At 33.8% G+C, this 22,077-nt stretch overlaps 1 protein-coding gene across 2 annotated transcripts in view; it reads left to right on the top strand.

Moving 5' to 3' along the window:
- LOC140043838 (uncharacterized) overlaps positions 1-22,077 on the top strand; it is a 28,611-nt gene that overhangs the window by 1,602 nt on the left and 4,932 nt on the right. The window contains exons 2-7 of one of the 2 annotated variants that reach the window (XM_072088312.1): positions 5,791-5,897; positions 6,313-6,828; positions 13,664-13,720; positions 14,697-14,792; positions 15,442-15,486; positions 15,671-15,695. In XM_072088312.1, coding sequence (XP_071944413.1) covers positions 5,867-5,897; positions 6,313-6,828; positions 13,664-13,720; positions 14,697-14,792; positions 15,442-15,486; positions 15,671-15,695 — 770 coding nt within the window. In that variant the 5' untranslated portion in view covers positions 5,791-5,866. The remainder of the gene's footprint in view (positions 1-5,790; positions 5,898-6,312; positions 6,829-13,663; positions 13,721-14,696; positions 14,793-15,441; positions 15,487-15,670; positions 15,696-22,077) is intronic. The other variant, XM_072088313.1, reaches the window with a different exon arrangement.

Raw genomic sequence — 22,077 nt, 5'->3', positions numbered from 1 at the left:
ACTTACTGCAGCTTCCTGAAAATCCTACATTACATTTTCTTGTGCATATTATTAGCCAATGTGTCACTAGTATCGTACGCTGGAGAATATGCAATCTCAACTGGCTACATAATTATGAATTGGTGGTTCCTCAGCACCACAAAATCTGCTCAGTTATATTTGTAATAATTTACAAAATACTTTCAACTGTGATTTGGTATTAATTATTTGTAGACCTACACTTTGGCGATAATAGACGTATTTAAATTGATTGAACCGTAAATAACAACTAAAATGGAATTGATATTGATAAATGAATACTACCAGGAATACTGTGTGGTATGTAAAATACTTCTATCTGTACTGATATCCAATATCATTTTCCTGAAAATTAAGTATTACATGGTGTACATTTACACACAGAGTCCATGAGTAGGAATACCTCTATGCTGTGGTGCAATTCCTACATAAATCAGCCAATAGGATCTGTTCCATTGTTAAAGTATGTATGATTGTGTGTTTGCTTTTAATTTTCTAACACCACTATACAACTACACAAGGTTTATATTTTATCGTTCATTCCCCCTTCGGTGTTTGACATGAAAAATATACCATTATGGCCTTCTCTTTACGATTAACATTTGATAGATGATTTGAAAAACTGAAAAGACTTTTGAATGAATTTTGAATGATACTACAGATATACAGTATTTATAAACTAACTTTATATTTCATCTAAAAATTCATATTTGTTTTCAACTTTCTGACAAATCTTTCACGATTTTCATCTATTTGTCATCATCAATATTTTAAATTTAACAGATTATACAATATAGTATGCGTCCTCTAATCTAATTGTGTAGGAACGAATGGTAATTCACATCGACGCAATCAGTGTGTGAATGTTAAACTACCCATAACACGGATAAAACATTCAAAAAAAGAATGTCTGCTTAACCTACCCAACAATATATATAAATAGACTCGATTACACCAATCATCAATCAATATGCATCAATGAAAATTTTAATTGTATAAAAAAAGATGTTTCATTTTAAAATTATGTCGGTTCTATATTTTGATCATAAAAAAAAATCGAAAGCAACCAATCACTTGATTGCGAATGATGCACAAATCACATTCTAAATTATTATTCATATTGTTGTATTGTTGCTAAACTGCATTTACATTTACATTTACTTCATTGTTGTAATCTTCTCACACGTATCGGACAATCAACTCACACTATAACTACATCACACCTGGATTTTAATTCCATATAGCCATTACAGGCGGCATTACATTTCCATACGTAAGTTGCAAATTTGTGCAAGACGTGCAAAGTAGTATATCTATATATAAATTTACGTAAGGGCAAAATTCGGTAAATCGCGCCTTACTTCTAGAATTTTCACTCGATGGTATGTAAAGTTGGTTCGTACTTTCGGTACTTATTTTAACCGCCTGATGTAACCCTGTTTACTAATTAAATTGAGTTAGATAATTAGTTATTGACGATTAAAACGAATTTAGGTTCAAAGATTTGCCCCAAATAGGGGTGTTTTCCGATCGTGGTATACACTGTCTAATGGATGTCCATCTTGAAAAATACCCGCCAAAAAAATGCGAGGAGGCTTCGCATTTTTCTATCTCCTCCTACGATAATTGTTTTTAATAGCTGAAAACCGGTTGAACAGCTAGAGTACACCATCATAATGTTGAAGACAGGCCGATTTTCTTTAAAAAATACTATTTTGATAGATTTAATATACGATTATACAAATGTATTGATTTGCGATGAATGGAACATCCCAATCTCTCAGTCTGCCAGAGTTGGTTTAACACAAGTACTGTAGGTAAATTTATGAGCCCTTGGTTTAACACATACGGTAGGTAAATATATGGGCCCTTTGAGAATAAACTTGCAATACTTTGACAATACTGTAAATACCTATTAACTATTTTTCATTTGAATCGAACATTTCTTACTGTGAATGTTCGTACTGTTAGATGTAATATAAAAATATATACAAATAAACTTTATTACTGAGACTGTGGATAGGCTCTACTGTTAGATATACAAATAAACTTTATACTGACAGTTCCTTCTCAACGTTTGTATTAATTAATAATTACCAAAAATGTAAACGTCGTAGTGGTGTATCGTGACATGTACTTTAATATTTCAATCGATTATGACAGTGACAATTTTAACAAAGTATTAAATCGCAAATGTTTTAGGCCTACTGTATTTAGAGGTATATTATTTATAGGCCTATAAAACATGAACAAAATATTTCGTTACTCAGTGGATAAAGAATATATTTAAAAATTGTTCCTCTTTGTACCTATCCGCTTTCCCATCCCTCAACCCTAATGTTACATAGCGAGGAGGCTTCGCATTTTCCTATCTCCTCCTACGATACTTGTTTTTAATAGCTGAAAACCGGTTGAACAGCTAGAGTACACCATCATAATGTTGAAGACAGGCCGATTTTCTTTAAAAAAATACTATTTTGATAGATTGCTAGAGTACACCATCATAATGTTGAAGACAGGCCGATTTTCTTTAAAAAATACTATTTTGATAGATTTAATATACGATTATACAAATGTATTGATTTGCGATGAATGGAACATCCAGTAGTTTGGTTTAACACAAGTACTGTAGGTAAATTTATGAGCCCTTGGTTTAACACATACGGTAGGTAAATATATGGGCCCTTTGAGAATAAACTTGCAATAGGTTCGGAAAATGTTAAAAACCAATTTCTATTATTTGAATCGGTAAACAGTTTCCATTTATTATACATTGATAATGAAACATGAAATATTCCTATTTATGTCCCTCGAGGTTCATTACAATTTATATTTAGTAGTCCCACGGACTTCATCTTAGCCACTCCCCCGAGTGCTAAGGCCAAATTTATGATACCCTACTTTCTATGTAGTTACAGTTAGTTCTTGACGATAATAATAATACAACGAATTTAGGTTACACCCTTCGGCCGCGAAAACGTTTCTGTACAAATATGATACCGATTGGCTTTATTTCATTCAACAGCGACCATAATCTCGGCAATTACAGGATAGATAAACTATTTTATTATTGATGTGCTTATAAATTAAGACTCATGTAAACAGCTTGATTACATCATTTTACAGACAAACGAAACTTTTTTAAACCTACTGTTTCAATAACTGAGTATAATACTGTATACGTTTTCATAAGTAAGTGCATATACATTTTCGTGTTTTCATTGACGAGATTTTAATAGTAACTTCAGTAACTATTACAGTACTTATTTATTATACGACACAAGACAATTGTATCTGACAGGTACGTACATTATTCTAAAAAATAAGTCTAGATAGATCCCTTAGGCGTCATAAATCACAGGCCAACAAATCAGTACTCATGACAGAAATTCGACCCAGTTTGGTTCACACAAATGTTTACAGGAAGTTCAACACCACAACCGATGATTTGCCCTAAATATTTAGGTAGACTACAGTTTAATTTTTCACTGAATAGGAGCTTGAATTTCCGATTTCCATTTCGCAGAATGTCTAGGTCTATTTATTTAGTTTGGTTCTTATAATATATAAATACAATCAACTTTATTACTGCGGTTCCATCACCACCACCACGTGCTGCCGCCCAATTCCCGTACATACATTTCCATTTCTCCCTAATTTCTTTAATCCACATAAATTAATTGTCCTTTATGGAATCCAGTATTGGTTTTGTTGTCTCTATTTCTGAATACCCCAATTAGGGGGACACTTCCGTTTTTGTTTAGTGTCCCAAAAAAGTCCCCGTCCGTGGATTCTACTGTATTCGAGAACCATCTGTGAGCACCCCTAGATGGTACGCGAGCGAAGCGAGCGTGCCATCTAGTCTATATAAAATTTACGTAAGGGCAAAATTCGGTAAATCGCGCGTTATTTCTAGAATGTTTACTCGATGGTATATAAAGTTGGTTCGTACTTTCGGTACTGATTTTAACCACCTGATGTAACCCTGTTTACTAATTAAATTGAGTTCGATAATTAGTTATTGACGATTAAAACGAATTTAGGTTCAACGATTTGCCCCAAATTGGGGTGTTTTTCGATGGTGGTATACACTGTCTAATGGATGTCCTTCTTGAAAAATACCCGCAGACAATAATACGAGGATGCTTCGCATTTTCCTATCTCCTCCTACGATAATTGTTTTTAATGGCTGAAAACCGGTTGAACAGCTCGAGTATAGCATCATAATGTTGAAGACAGGCCGATTTTCTTTAAAAAATACTATTTTGATAGATTTAATATACGTTTATACAAATGTATTGATTTGCGATGAATGGAACATTCCAATCTCTGTTCCAAAAGTGTCTATTCCCTCAGGCGTCGTAAAGGCAAGTACAGGTACTGTATACTCATAACAGAAATTCGATCTATTTTTTTTTCAATCTGTGCTGCAGAGGTTGGATATAAATTTTTTTTAAACGGATAATGAGCTAGCGTTTTCACTCGCCGTATATTATGTACACATCTTTATTATTGCAGTTAAACCACCCATATCATCACCCTTCCCTCACTGGCATGAGTAGCGTTGTAAAACCAGTAGAGGATAGGCCTACGGTACATGCCCTAAACGCAACTTTGGTGGGTAGGGGGTGGGTAGGGTAGGAACCAACTTAAGTATGAATTTGCTCTAAGAAACAATTGAAAACCATTAGGCCTACTAATTAAGTTGAGTTAGATAATTTAATATTTATTGACGATTAAATCGAATTTATGATTTTCGCCGAATAGAGGTGGTTTTCACAAATTGTTTTACATTATATAAACATGTCGTAGTGATGTATCGTTACATGTACGGTACTATTTCAATCGACTATGACGGTGATAGTTTCAACAAAGTATTAAATCGCAATGTTTTACTGTGTTTAGTGGTATATTATTTGTAAAACATGAAAACAATTAATATTTCGTTAATAAATGGGTAAAGAATATATTTAAAAATTGTTCCTCTTTGCACCCATCCTCTTCCCCATCCCTCAACCCAAATGTTACATACAAAACACATTTTAAGTTTGTTTAAATTTGACTTAAACAATTGGTCTCATTTTGTGACAAGTTTCTCTTTTGGAAGTAATTCCCAGGGTACTAATTTTACAGTACATAAATCACAGTGTCTATTTATTCGTTCCTGTAAACGACATGTATTATTGTCCTGCGGTACGTATACATTTGAAATCGCCAGTTTTTTTAACGCTGAAATTATTATGTATTCGAGAACCATCTGTGGGCACGGACCTAGATGGTACGCGAGCGAAGCGAGCGTACCATCTAGTATATATAAATTTTGCTTAATTCTGAAGAGTATATTGTGGGGAATACTCCCGGGAATACTGTAGTATATAAAATTACATCGTGAGAACTGATAAGACATTTTGTTTGAAATCGTGTGAAACCCCGATAGCCGAGTTGTTGAGTAAGCTGGCAGGAATAACTGTGAATTATCACGGTCCCATTAGGACCTTAGGATACTTGTGCTAGCCTATGTTGCAAGCCGTCTAAAACGTCTACACTTACTAGAGGGGAACGAGCAAAGCGAGCTCACCCTCTCGTTTTCCTAATCATCATATCCACAAAATATTTGGGGTGTGTGGATTGAAGATGATATACTGTAGGAGGTGACATAATTCAGTCAACTTTTTAAAATGCATTTCGATCAGCCTAGTCAAACACATATTAGAATATGATAATATAGATTTTGTCAATAATAAAGTATTTGGAATTTAACTTTATATTTAGATTCTACATTTAAAAACTCGTACGAAGATAATAATACTATTTAAAGATTCTACTTTGAAAGATCAAGATTAGCAAGATGATGAGCACAGGTACCAGGGACGATCAAGGTACAGAACATTTACACATATTTTGTTAAAAGTACATTTTACACTGTTTAAATCATTAAAACACGACGTGATGATATAATATTTACCAGGCTATCTGAATGATAAACCATGGGCAGTATTAATACCCATATTAAATATAAATGTATACCAGGACGATAATGACAACTAGAAAAATATGCAACATATAATATAAACTCTATACATATTGTTTTTTGGAAATCCAACCTCTAGTTCATTCAGGGAAGAATCACATCAAGAATCATCAACAGATATGGTACACGCTAAACATTATTTTATGAGATTCTTTCTTTCTCCCTTATAGCAAAAAATTTCAGGTTAAGAACTAAAATTAGATTAGGTGTTATAGGGGTAGCAATTAGTCAAATTAATGTACTGTATTTGTTTGTTTTATAAGGAATATCAATGGACAACTACAAAAAATTAAATGTAAAATTTGCAGCCTGGTATGATGATCGCAGTCACGAGGGATTATTCAATAGACTCAAATGTACGTGCATTGACTTATTGGATACCGCAACGTTCAGTAATAACAAAGAAAAAAGAACAATAGGTCTGTTAAATGCATTGAATGCTGCTGGAAAACTAAGTAGGAATAATCTCAAACTTCTACACGATACGATTACCATCACCAATCAAGTTGGACTGAGAAGCGAGCTTCAAAACCTGCTGCCATCGTTTCCATATGCAGGAGTTTCATCGTTTACACAGCACCGGCAAGGAGTACTGAAATTTTTCTCCAACTTATCGGACACGGGCGTGAAAAAAATCAACGAAAGATTTAATGTTCCTACTAAAAAATATTCGGACCGCTGGGATATGCTCTTTGATCTTGAAAAATCCAGAGGTGTAATAAACAAAGAGAATTGGGATACATTTATTAAGGACATGAAGGAAATTGGTGTTGTTGAAAGTATGTTTTTTTATATTATTATTTTTGTATCTCGTTATAGAATCAAAACAAACATAATGGTCTTATTTAAGTAATATGATGATCGTTAATTTCTTAATGTTTCTGTAACATGGACTTTATGAAGTTCATTGGAGGGAGGCGCTTACTTTGTTAAGGGTAATATGGTAGGTCTACTAGCATTTACAGGTATAATCAAATAAATTCTCTTCGCCCCCTTCTCACAGATGTGCCTGCAATATACCGGTATGATGCTGGCGTCGTGCCGGTATCGTTACCGGCATATACCCATTCTCATTGGACTATCGTACCGGAAATAATAACCGGTATATATCTGCTTTCTGTAAGAAAGGTGTCGGGCATATTCGGCCAATAAAAAGTCTCTGACAAAATAATTATTGAGGGCGTCCTTTATTGTTATTATTTTTGTATAGCGATATATGGCGGCGAATTTTAAGTTACAGATATTATCTTCCTTTATAGCATATTTATGCAGTACATGCTATGTACAGTATATTGTGCATATATTATACAGGTACAGCAATTAAATAGCCGTCATCAGACGCCCTCAATAATTATTTTGTCAGACCTTTTATTGTCGTCCGAATATTCCCGACTCCTTTCTCACAGAAAGCCGTTATATACCGGTTATAATTCCGGCACGATAGTCCGATGAGAATGGGTATATACCGGCAACGATACCGGCACGACGCCAACATCATACCGGTCTATTGCAGGAACGTCTGTGAAAAAGGGGCTTTTTAAGTGATAAAACACAGTAACAAATGCTTGGTAACTTATAGATAATCTATGAATCTACAATAGTGTGTGTATAAATATATGTAGGGGATTAGAGTGTTGGAGTAGGAGAGGGAATTATTCCAAATGATGTTTTATTAGAATAGATGTTTATGGGGAGGGAGCATCCCGGGTCCTAACGAGAAACAGAGAGTGCGATGTCACAAACCGACAAGCTGACTAAACAACTTGGCTATCGAACAATTATAGGTATATCATCAGTTCTCCCGATGTAATGTCACATTTTCCCGATTTCTGACATTATATTATTTTTATAAACTGACTTTTACACTTTTCCGCAATATACTCCAATCATTATATGAATATTATACTGCTAAATATTAAAATATCAAATTAAATATTATTTGATTTGATTTTTTAATATTTAGCCGTATAATCTTCATTTTGCTTTTACTTCAAAAATAAAAAAAAGGCAAAACGAATATCGCCACCAACGATAAACGTTGCCAACTTGAGAGGACAGCTAATATTTCTTCATACCATTAGGAAATGATATGTTATACCATGGAGTAACATACTTATTTTTAGTCGCGTGCGCGCGACGCGACTCTACAGCTCACTGTGTCGGTCGGTTGGTCGGTTGGTCGGTAAACACTAACTTGTATATGGCCTTCTCTTGATATCAGTTTCATCTAGCTAAGTCAATTTTTCACAGTATTTTCCTTATGGCCAGGAATCGATGTGGTTATGTTTTCACGGTGCGCAATCAAAAATTACGCGGTCTACGCACGATTTATCGAAATTACGTTTCATCACAAGCATGAATCACAATTAAGTAAAATTTGGTACTCATAAATTTCAGTGCATAAAGCCGATTTTCCACTAGGCGAATTTGTTCGCGCGAATCGAAAGCGTCATGCTATACGCATGCGTATTCGAGTTTATGTCTGTCATACTCCCTTCTTCGACGAATTCTAGTTCCTTTGATTTTTCGCTTCAGTGAAATTTACTAGTTCGAATTGTTTCTACTTTTTGCGAAGCGAAATATTGCGCCACCAATCAGAGCTCAGGAAATGAGCTATGACGCTTTCACGAGCAGTCATGCGAATTGAAATGCTCAGCAACCACGCAAGGAACATGAACGTTGCAGCTATTCGCTCATGTAGTTGAAAGAGAGTAGGCGATTTTTTCTCTTCAAACCGTTGGATTCGCGCGAACAAATTCGACTAGTGGAAAATCGGCTTAAATCATCATATGGCAATACAATTACGTGCGTAGCGCATGTAACGCATGCGTACGTGCGCTTAACATTTTTAAAATTGTCAACATTTATTTTCGATGAAATACATTACAGGAAATTTTAAGCGTTTAAAAAATTGCCATGAGTGCGCAGATTTTTGCATGCGCACCGCGCGTTAAATGTTAATGAATATTAATATAGATTGTCAGAATACTCGGGAACACCTATTTTGCATTTCATTTTTTAAAAGTGTATCATATGTATGATTTATTATGAAATTAAGAGAACAAAAGTTGATTAAGTCATCATTATTGTATATTAAATTAAAAAAAATAATTTCGACATTCAAACAAATTATGACATTTCCATAGGCCGAAAAAACAAATTTAACATTAACTTTCTTACTTAAAATATTCATATATTAAATTTAATAGTATATAGTTTGACAGTGCATCATTTTTTTATATTTTTAAAGATTTCATCATAGCAAAAAATTATAATTCATTGCGGTATGTAAAAATCTATCTGCACCAAAGTGGTTATTGTATAGTAAATACACGGAGGAATCTTTCTACAATTTAGTCAATTGTGTATGGCTCGGTGGTACCGAAATCAAGTCTCACTTTGGGAAACAAAACGAAATTAATAAGAAGCTTAGATACATAACAGCTTCCTCAATATGTGTGCTGTTTCCAGGATGGCCAACAACTGAGCTCTTAACAACTTTTCATGCCATTTTTTTGGTCAGTCGGTCGGTCGGTCGGTCGGTAAACACTAACTTGAGCACGCGACTGCAGCCATCTATAATATGGCCTTGTTTTGTTACTCTATGCTTATAGACTCTATACACTCCTGGTGATAGAGATTTAAAAATTTAATGTTTCTCTCTGGATTTAAAAAATTATAATTCTAGAGGATGAAAAGAAAAAAAACCGATTTAAATCTATTTAATACGCTTCATACCACTGGATGTATTTATTTCTGAAAATGATGTTAGGCTGTTGTTGGACATCGCTGCAGCGACCATGGTATAGTCAAGTACATGACTAACTATCCAAAGCAGTAACACTGTTTGTACAAGTTAAAAATGCACATCGAAGATAATGTTGGAAAAGACGATTTAAATACAGTGATATGTGCACTAAATCGTCGTGCGACATTAAGTGGTTTCATCCCGATTGCCTTGTAGTAACAACAAGAACCAGACTGGATATGTAGAAACTGTAGTACTACTAGGCCTAGTAGTAGTAGTTCATCATAGCATCATTCATTTATAGTAGTACATCTTAAATATAGTGTTAGTGACGTAACGAAACTATACATAGCCAGGTCAGGGATCGCAGTTTTGATTCGATTCAATCAATCTTATATTTGAGAATCCTAGAAAATACCTATAAACGTTTTCGGAAGTTCATTTAAAAATTGCAAATAAATGTTAACTATATTAACACATTAGTTAGTTTTCACTTTCTTGATTTCGCCGAACAATTTGCTTTGTCACTTCGCCTAGACGTTTGTTTATCTTAGAATTTGATTAATTAATCCATAATCTATATATAAATTTACGTAAGGGCACAATTCGGTAAATCGCGCGTTATTTCTAGAATGTTTACTCGATGGTATATAAAGTTGGTTCGTACTTTCGGTACTGATTTTAACCACCTGATGTAACCCTGTTTACTAATCAAATTGAGTTCGATAATTAGTTATTGACGATTAAAACGAATTTAGGTTCAACGATTTGCCCCCAAATAGGGGTGTTTTTCGATCGTGGTATAAACTGTCTAATGGATGTCCGTCTTGATAAATACCCGCAGACGATAATGCGAGGATGCTTCGCATTTTCCTATCTCCTCCTACGATAATTGTTTTTAATGGCTGAAAACCGGTTGAACAGCTCGAGTACAGCATCATAATGTTGAAGACAGGCCGATTTTCTTTAAAAAATACTATTTTGATAGATTTAATATACGTTTATACAAATGTATTGATTTGCGATGAATGGAACATTCAAATCTCTGTTCCACAAGCGTCTATTCCCTCAGGCGTCGTAAAGGCAAGTACTGTATACTCATAACAGAAATTCGATCCATTTTTTTTTTCAATCTGTGCTGCAGAGGTTGGATATAAATTTTTTTTAAACGGATAATGAGCTAGCGTTTGCACTCGCCGTATATTATGTACACATTCTTTGTTATTGCAGTTAAACCACCCACATCATCACCCTTCCCTCACTGACATGAGTAGCGTTGTAAAACCAGTATAGGATAGGCCTACGGTACATCACATGCCCTAAACGCAGAACAACTTTGGTGGGTAGGGTAGGAACCAACTTAAGTATGAATTGGCTCTAAGAAACAATTGAAAACCATTAGGCCTACTAATTAAGTTGAGTTAGATAATTTAATATTTATTGACGATTAAATCGAATTTATGATTTTCCCCGAATAGAGGTGGTTAGACAAATCGTTTTACATTATATAAACATATACACGTCGTAGTGATGTATCGTTACATGTACTGTACTATTTCAATCGACGGTGATAGTTTCAACAAAGTATTAAATTGCAATGTTTTACTGTGTGTAGTGGTATATTATTTGTAAAACATGAAAACAATTAATATTTCGTTACTAAATGGATAAAGAATATATTTAAAAAGTGTTCCTCTTTGCACCCATCCTCTTCCCCATCCCCTGTTACATACAAAACACAAATTAAGTTTGTTTAAATTTGACTTAAACAATTGGTCTCATTTTGTGACAAGTTTCTCTTTCGGAAGTAATTCCCAGGGTGCTAATTTTAGTTGAGTACATAAATCACAGTGTCTATTTATTCGTTCCTGTAAACGACATGTATTATTGTCCTGCGGTACGTACACTTGAAATCGCCAGTTTTTTAACGCTGAAATTATTATGTATTCGAGAACCATCTGTGGGCACGACCTAGATGGTACGCGAGCGAAGCGAGCGTACCATCTAGTCTATATAAATTTACGTAAGGGCAAAATTCGGTAAATCGCGCGTTATTTCTAGAATGTTTACTCGATGGTATATAAAGTTGGTTCGTACTCTCGGTACTGATTTTAACCACCTGATGTAACCCTGTTTACTAATTAAATTGAGTTCGATAATTAGTTATTGACGATTAAAACGAGTTTAGGTTCAACGATTTGCCCCAAATAGGGGTGTTTTTCGATCGTGGTATACACTGTCTAATGGATGTCCGTCTTGAAAAATACCCGCAGACGATAATACGAGGATGCTTCGCATTTTCCTATCTCCTCCTACGATAATTGTTTTTAATGGCTGAAAACCGGTTGAACAGCTCGAGTACAGCATCATAATGTTGAAGACAGGCCGATTTTCTTTAAAAAATACTATTTTCATAGATTTAATATACGTTTATACAAATGTATTGATTTGCGATGAATGGAACATTCCAATCTCTGTTCCACAAGTGTCTATTCCCTCAGGCGTCGTAAAGGCAAGTACTGTATACTCATAACAGAAATTCGATCCATTTTTTTTTTTAATCTGTGCTGCAGAGGTTGGATATAATTTTTTTAAAACAGATAATGAGCTAGCGTTTTCAGTCGCCGCATATTATGTACAAATCTTTATTATTGCATTTAAACCACCCACGATCATCACCCTTCCCTCACTGGCATGAGTAGCGTTGTAAAGCCAGTAGAGGCCTACGGTGCATAACATCCCCTAAACGCAGAACAACTTTGGTGGGTAGGGTAGGAACCAACTTAAGTATGAATTGGCTCTAAGAAACAATTGAAAACCATTAGGCCTACTAATTAAGTTGAGTTAGATAATTTAATATTTATTGACGATTAAATCGAATTTATGATTTTCCCCGAATAGAGGTGGTTTTCACAAATTGTTTTACATTATATAAACATACACGTCGTAGTGATGTATCGTTACAGGTACTGTACTATTTCAATCGACTAGGACGGTGATAGTTTCAAAAAAGTATTACATAGCAATGTTTTACTGTGTCTAGTGGTATATTATTTGTAAAACATGAAAACAATTAATATTTCGTAACTAAATGGATAAAGAATATATTTAAAATATTTAAAAATTGTTCCTCTTTGCACCCATCCACTTCCCCATCCCTCACCCTAATGTTACATACAAAACACAAATTAAGTTTGTTTAAATTTGACTTAAAAACAATTGGTCTCATTTTGTGACAAGTTTCTCTTTCGGAAGTAATTCTCAGGGTGCTGATTTTAGTTAAGTACATAAATCAGTGTCTATTTATTCGTTCCTGTAAACGACATGTATTATTGTACGTACATTTGAAATCACCAGTTTTTTAACGCTGAAATTATTATGTATTCCAGAACCATTTGTGGGCACGACCTAGACGGTACGCGAGCGAAGCGAGCGTACCATCTAGTCAACTACAATTGCTATTGTTATGGTTTTTGTTTAACACATGTTCTTAATATACAGAAATCAATTAAACAACAATATAATTTAAAATAAACCATTTGGAAATGGACATTGAGACAGCATATAAAACACAGCAGTCAGAACTCGCGTCGCTCGAAATGTTAGGTAATTTTTGATATAAGGCTCGTGGCTAACTTCAAAATTTTACTCTGTATAAAATTATTGGTTAATTTAATTACATTTGTTTGAATTTATTTCGTCTGATGGTGACATTCTTATAATTAATTATTAGTTTTATTATGTAGGCTAATTAGTAATATTACTGCATGGAAAATTATTTGGAAAACAAATTGTTGGTAGCATTTAATATGCAAGATTGTCTTTATTATTTTTGTAAATTTGTTTATGTATATTTTGCTTTTTAGCAACACCATTTGAAGCAAGGACTCCAGCCGATACACCAACACAGAATCCAGGACCAGGTGTGTAAAAATTGACGTGTTTATGCTTCAAGTAGTTCAATATGTTGGGGAGAAGAGTTTAGCTATTCAGAACTGTTTTTTTGATTTATTGTAATAGGCCTAACACCGTTTGGAAAAATATATTGTTATTTTCTAAAAAGGCAAATGATGATCATTATAGGCCTAGGTGGTTGTTGGCTATAACCTCATAGTCGCGCTATCATACAGAGTTACACTCTTTAATTAGTTTGAAGATCGAATTTAATCTAAAATGTTTTAATTTATTTATGAACCTATTTTAAATAGCTTGCTAAATACCTAAAATCATTCAAAAGGGAATTTCAGGGTTCGAGAGATGCTTTTAGTTGGTACCATAGAAATTTCAAAAAAGATTTCCAAAACTGATGTTTGATTGTTGTTTGATATTGCTAAAGTAACATCTTGCCTGGCGTTCGCATAAATCGTATAAAAACATACATGAACACTATCCAAATTAGTGATACAACAGGTACAAGATTAACAGAATATCGCAAAGCACTGTTTAAAGCACTCAAAAATGTTGAAGAAAGTGACTTCACAGGTTACTGCTTTTTACCAACTGACCAGATTCGACTTTAAGAATAATATGGGATGTTGTATATTACATGGAGAAACATGGAGCATTGGATTCACAGCAAAAAATCGAACAATTTGCCAAAACCTAAACGAAATTGCTAAACGTACTACTAAGTAAGCCTACCTTGTAATTGATTTAGAAAAGAGAGAGTATCACGAACTTACTTTGCATTACATTACTTGCTTGAAGGTGTTTCTTTGATAACAATTACCGTATCTTCTTCTGGTGGTTAAATTATCGTGTTTTAGTGATACTGTAATAGTTTAAATATATGCTACTTTACTTCAAGTAAAATAACATCAAAATAAATAAGTACAAATGGCTATTAGGTTTCAAAATATTTTACACCATTTTGCTATGCGCATATTTTGTTTTATATAGAAGGAACACCCTATGAAACTCATATAAGAGCACAATCACCAGATGAGACAACAGCACATACCTCATATCAGGCAGCAAGACAGGTTCCAGCACAAGGTGTGTACAACTTTTTGTAAATTGTGAGAGAATGTAAATTAATATTTCCTAAAAAGCAAATGATGATCATTAACAGTGGAATTATTGGCTATATGTCATCTTATACTAGTTCTATCTTACAGAATTACAATATGTAATTATATGTACTGAACACCAATATAACCTAAACGGTTGCAATTTCTTTATGAACTTAGGCCTATTAAAAAAAAATCTAAATACCTCAAATCATGTCTTTCTTTACCGTCATTGATGCAGCACAAAATTAACAAAAATTATCAGATTACGAAAATAGAGCCCGTGTATTTTACTGGACTTGCATGGTGTACAATTTTACTGTTAATCGCCATAATTATTTAATACAGTCGTTCTTTATTTGTTTTTTTCCTCTGTGTCTCATAGCTCCACATTCCAAGTTTGTAATTCATAATTATACAAACATTTTGAAAATTTGTTTTTAATGGTTATTATTTCTTTATAATTATTAATTTTTGTTATACGATCTTGTATATATGATAATTAGTATTAGTGTATAGCTATAGAAAAAATTGTAATTTATAAATAAATATAATAATAGTATAATTTATGTAAGTAACATCTATTGAAAAAGGCGATGAGGCACGCTGTAAAAACTCAAGTGATTTTATTTCAGGAAATAAGAGAAGACTGACTTCAACAGATTCAGATTCCAGTGAAGGTAACTCAGGAAAATGTATATCTTTCGAATTTTTAAATTTAAAATGTAAAAAAAAACCACTCGCATACTAGGCTACTACTAAACAAATTATATTAGTCATTTTAAAAGGAATATGGGAAACATTTATAAATACAACATAGTAACATGCAGTAAGTGTTTAATTTTTATGATCTTTTTTTAATAGCTACAAAAGACTCTAAAGCAGCGAGGTAACTATGCTAAAAATAAATTAGAAATGTACCAGTAATATTCTATTAAATAAATATATCTGGTTCTGAATATAATAAACTAGAAATTATTATATAATGTTTGTTGAACCAACAAAGAGAGACACAAATGGTATACATTTTCTAGTGACATTTCGTTGTCCAATTGTGGACAACAATACTTCCGTTTTTTATCACATTTCCAAGTTCATCGCAAAGAAAGTATTATGTCCTTGGGTTGGTTTAAACGTGACGTGTTTCTAGCTAGTTTAGAGTTCAAGAAAAGATTAAACCATCACAAGTTGTTTCTACTCGATAGCCATGATAGCTTTTTATTATCATCGGTCAAAAGTCAATATTCACGCGAGCAATACAGTTACAGAAGTTTGTTTTTATTCGTAAACAGAAAAATTAATAATCTACGAAATATAAATAAGGTAACATCTTAAATATTTATCTAACCATATCCTAGATAACACTCTTCAATTAGTCTTTTTCATTGACAAGAATCGCATGCCTTTGCAAAACGTTCAATTTCGGAATCAATATTTGGGAACCAAATATACGATCGACCAATGCTCTTCATATTTAAAATCCCTAAATGACCATAAGTCTACTAGGAAGCTTAGGAGGGATTGCAAAGAAACAAAAAAAAAAAAACAACAGACAATGACAAGCGTTTCATTCTTTCTGCTGCTAAGACAGGTAAATCATTTTAGAACCAAAAATGACAACTAGATGTTTATTGTCTGTGATAAGTGTAAACTTGTTACCGTATATGATTGGATAGAATTTCTTAAGTGCAAGCACAATGCTTAAAGCTCTCCTTTCTATTTGGGGATATAGACAAGCAGCCCATATACATTTGGTTAGATGAGCTAGGTATCGATATCTGACTATGTACTGTAAGTGTATTGGGGGTTACCTGAAGTCAAAGAAAATATGGAGTCTGCTGGGTACCCCCACTGCGTATATACCCGGGGACCACGGAAGGTGCTTATAAAATGATACCAGATAGACGAGAGAGACACCAACTAATTTCACCACCATGTGATGCTTATTTACATCCTCATACCAAATTCACAAACGACAGGCATTTTTCCACTGCCAGCGATTTTTTTTCGTACGTAAGTTGAGGACCCATTATGTGAAAGATAATCGAACTACTTCCTAAATATAACTAAACCTAACCTTCTAAATAATATTTATCTCACTATAAAGTAAAATGAAGTAACTCATGTGATTCGAACCCCACACATCGACATGTAGAATCCCTTGTCTAATCCACTCGACTGTAAGAAAAAAAATATCGCCGCCCGCCAGACCCTTCACGGAGGGCCTAAAAAATAGAGATAGCATAGATGAGTGAGATACCACTCACAATTAATACCAATTTAACAAGTTGAATTCATACAATACTAAATGGGTAACGACAGAATAATTGTCCACTGCACCGCAAGTACCAGACACCCTAAAGTTTGACTAGATGCTACGCACTAGATGATATTGACATAGCACATCGACGCCACCTTGACATATTTCAAATATCAAGTGGCCAACCATCATAAAGAACGGTGTTGAATGTTTGGCCACGTCCTCAGAATAGAAGGAACATCTCATGCATACCAGGCTCTGTCATTTGCAGTTTTTGGATGTCGTCACAAAACAAATCTTCTTGGAGTTATGCAAAAAGACCTAAAGGCCCGCGGTTTCAAACTGGCAAATTATCGTGATCTCCAGAGACGTCGGGAGGAAGCATGAGACAAAGTTTTTTGTTTTATTTTATTTTTTTTTTATTTTTAATCTTTCATTAATACATTGAAATACAAAAAAAGCAGACAAGAGTAAAAATAGAAAAATTATACAAAATCAATTCTCCTATATAAACACCTTCTTATAAAATAAATACAGTTGTGCACAGTCAGAATATAGAGCGATACAAATATATGTTACAGAAGATTATCCCAGGCACTCGTACTTGTAAAGTAATATTTTACAAAGCTTATGAGGCCGGTGGGTGAGAGGAGGCCCGAAATCTTACTCTTATATATATACAACTTTAGTATTGACAAAAGTAAATTAATCCTATTGGATGGTGTATTACTAAAAAACAGTTCACTTTCAGATACACATATTATGTGAATATCAAGATTTCGAGAGCACCATTGAACAAAAAAATTGCTTATCCATCGACTGACATTACATTTACAGAATAAATGATAAACTGTTTCTCTTCTAATGTTACAAAAGGAGCAGTTATCTTCGTCGATGTACTTAATAATCTTAAGGTAAACTTTAGTTGTGAGGATACTGTTGTTAAGTCTGTATTGGAACCATCGTAGTTTTACGTTGTCGGTCACATTAAAAGTTGCAACATTAATTTCTTTCCATTCATGTTCCGAGAATTCAACATTTAAGATTTTACCCCACTTTTGTTTAGCTTTACAGGTAAAGTCTTTGTTTTGAATAAACTTACTATAAAAAGCTTTACATCCTGTTTGGGGTTTGGTTATGGTTTCAAGTATGGTTAAATTTATTGGGTTTTGTAATTTAGTATTTATTTCTGTACCCAAAGAAGGGAATTTAGTTATAATTGCATCAATTAATCCATAGTATTTAAGGAAATTATTTTTTTTTCACCTTATAGTGTTTTTTGAAGTTTTCATAACTAAGCAAGGTTCATCTATCCGAGATTAAATCATTTATGAACCTTACGCCACACTCATAATAATTGGTGTAAAAAATTGGAAAGTTATTGATTAGAATCGAATCATTCAACCATATTGGTTCTTGCAGATGCTGTTGAATTATGAATAGCAATAAACTCGGACCATGAATGGAGAACATCTCTCCAGAACAAATTGTTCATATTTTTCGACAGACTCTGAATCATGCATGAGCCGTATTTAAAGATTGATTCAGTTTTTTTACCATGGCATATTTTGTTGAAAACTACATTGAGAATTCCAGTGTTGTTACGAATTCTTCGCATCCAACTAATCTTAACTGCCTTTATGTAACTGAAGATATCTATCATGTTAATTCCGCCATCTTTATACTCTCTAATAAGCTTATTTCTTTTGATTTTATCCTTTCCCTTCCAGAAAAAATTAAAAAACATCCTATTAAGTTCACTTAGATAAGCTGTAGTAGGGTTTGGCAACATTGTAAAAATATAATTAAGTTTTGATAATATTAGAGATTTTAACACAGTTAATCTTCCCAACACAGTAAGATTTCCCTTACCCGACCCATTGATAGTAGACCTAATTTTACTCGTTATCTCTTTAACATTTATTTTAGTCATTTTGCTTATTTCTAAGTCAAATGTAACACCCAAACAATCAAAACGGCCTTTATCACACCAGTGAAGATTTGAATTAGTATTAATTTGTTCACTCGAGAACTTTTTTAATCCAAACCATATTGCTTTGGATTTGGAAATGTTAATTTTTAAACCAGACATCCTTTCAAATTTTGAAAGTGTACTCATACGGCCATACTGCGTTGAAACACCGGTTTTCGTCAGATCACCGAAGTTAAGCAACGTTGGGCCCGGTTGCGTTCTGGATGGGAGACCGTCTAGAAATCGTGGCGGGTGCTGTATATACTGGAGAGTGATGGTGTAATGGTAATATCGGACTAGCATGTGATAGGCATGGGTTCGAGGTTATCTGTACCATACTAATTGCATCCTTAGGCAAGATGCTTTACTCTCATTGCCTAATCTGGTAGGCGCTGCACTGCTGGCTGCCGTGGGTCCGTGGAGGGCCTAATCCGAATTTCTTCACTGAGGACAAATATTAATACAAAAATACAAAAAAATGCATTCAGTAAGTGATTTGTGTGAGCCGCCCAGAAGAAAAGCAGTGCCATCTGCGTAACATTTTAATCTCAGAGGTATCAATTTTACTCCTTTAATATTAATATTTTGGCGTACCATTATGTTTAGAATTTCCACTCCCAGAATAAATAGGTATGGAGATAGCGGATCGCCCTGTCTGCAACCTCTTCCAATATTGAAAAAATTGCTGGGGTGTCTATTAACTAGAACGCATGAAGAGATATTCGTGTAAAAAAGTCTACACCATTTCTTAAGAGTTGGTCCAAAATTAAAGAAGGTCAAACACTTATCAATAAATTTGAACGCCAGAGAATCAAAAGCTTTCTCGAAATCTCCCAGTAATACGAGACCAGGTAGGTTTTTTTCGTCATAGAGTGAGAGGATATCATATAAAATACGAACATTTTCTCCAATATATCTACCTTTTATAAATCCCGCTTGGTTTTCATTAATGATATTTGGAAAGACAGATTTTAGCCTCTCTGCTATGGCCGATGAAGCAATTTTGTAAGCAACATTTAATAAGGATATAGGACGCCAATTTTTTAATTCTTTTCTTGATTTATTCGGCTTTGGGATTAGAGTGGTTGCTTCCTGTTTTTGAGTGACTGAAAGATTACAGGTTTTAAAGCCATATTTCAAAGAACGAAGAAGTAGAGCACCCAGTTTCCCCCAAAAAATCCTGAAAAATTCAGACGTAAAGCCGTCTGTTCCAGTTGATTTGTTGTTTTTCATTTTATTGAGTGTATTTGTAAGCTCAGCTAAGGTCAATTCACTCTGAAGCTTTTGAGACTCTTCTTCTGAAACTTTTTCGAAGTTCTGGTTTGTTATTAATACGTTTAAATCTATTTGCTCTATATCTTTTTTTTCATATAAAGAACTGTAAAAATGCTCAACTTCCTTTATTATAAGTTTATTGTCCAATATGGTTTTTTTTCTTCATCTATTAATTCGTCTATTAATTTGTTCGTAAAGTTAGTTTTCTCGAGGCCTAAGAAAAATTTGGTTGGCTTTTCAGCCTCTTCTATCCACTTAGCATGAGATCTATTAAATGCCCCCTTTAACTTTTCGTTTCGAATGTCTTCTAGGCGAGCTTTTGTTTAATTTCTTTTACTCTGTGTTCTGTGATTAATATCTAATGTTTGTTGTGCGAGATCGTTTTCCATCTCTTCTATGTTATAAATTAATTCTTTTTCCAAATTACGAATGGCTTTATTTCTTCTTGAACTATATTTTATTGTACCTCCACGAATATTGCAAAGCAACACCTCAAAAAATAGTTGGTCATTTATAGTTAGATTTAACTTATTATTCTCTGGGTCTTTAGGTGTGGTGTTGGTATAGCTTTTAATCGTATTCTCTATAATTTCATTTATGAGTGTAACATAATCTTGGTCATAGAGAAGTGAATTATTAAATTTCCAAAACCCCTTTCCTCTTTCTATGCTTTTTAAGTCAAGTGTTATTGTCACTATGGAGTGATCAGACTTATAACTTGGTAGGATGTTTGCATTTGACACTAGGTGCAATAAATTGTTTGAGGTCAAAAAGTAATCAAGCCTTGCTTGTTTAAAAGGATTTTTTGATCGCCACGTATAGCGCTTCTCGTTTGGTTTTTTTTTCTCCATATGTCACACAGATCCAAGTCTAGCATAATTTGTTGAATGTACAATTGTTTTAGCTTTAGGATTATTTACATGTTGATAGTTAAATAGGTCTAGATTTTCATTTTGAACAAGATTCCAGTCACCGCAAAATCAGAATTTAAGGGCTAGTGAATAATTCGATCACTTTTTTAACTTCCTGATAGAAAGAAGGATCATCTTTATTAGGCCCGTAAACATTCATTATTATTAAGTCAATATCTCTCACTCTAATTACCATAGTTATCTTTTTTAACATCATTGATGGAGTATTCGAAATTGTTATTTAGCAGAATAGCGACTCCCCTAGAATTTGATTTTCCATAGCTAATAAAACATTTGTGTCCCCACTCGGATTCTATTTGCGTTGTTTGTGATTCTACCCAATGAACGTCTTGTAAACAGTATATTCATGAGACAAAGTTACATGGAAACACATTAGAGCTTTAAAATGACACTGATCAGAAACTTTAAATCTTTTTTTAATGTTTTTTTGTAAACAGTATATATACATATACTCGTGAATAAAAGAGTCGATATCCAATTGTGTTTGAACTATACCATGAAAGCCCCAGTGGTATAATTGTTAGGACATCTGCATATCAAGCAGGAGGTCCGGGTTCGAATCTCGGTTGGAGCTTTTTCTCATTCTCACAGATTTCCTCATCTTATCGTTTCAAACTAATTAATTAAATTTCAGTATATCACCGGGCGGTTTAGAATGAATGTTCTATGACTAATGTTTTTGTATATATAAAAAGTATCTCTATGGAGATCCCGCTTCGTGAATAAAAATACTGATAGATGAGGGTGTATCAATTTGATCTCTGGTGCGCGTGCGTGCAATTGAGGGACTAATGCTGTTCCGCCGTACTACAGCTCGAACCACTTTTTTAGG

This window comes from Antedon mediterranea, chromosome 3 (assembly GCF_964355755.1).
Source record: "Antedon mediterranea chromosome 3, ecAntMedi1.1, whole genome shotgun sequence".
Classification (NCBI taxonomy): domain Eukaryota; kingdom Metazoa; phylum Echinodermata; class Crinoidea; order Comatulida; family Antedonidae; genus Antedon; species Antedon mediterranea.
This window is presented reverse-complemented; position numbering and strand designations above follow the sequence as displayed.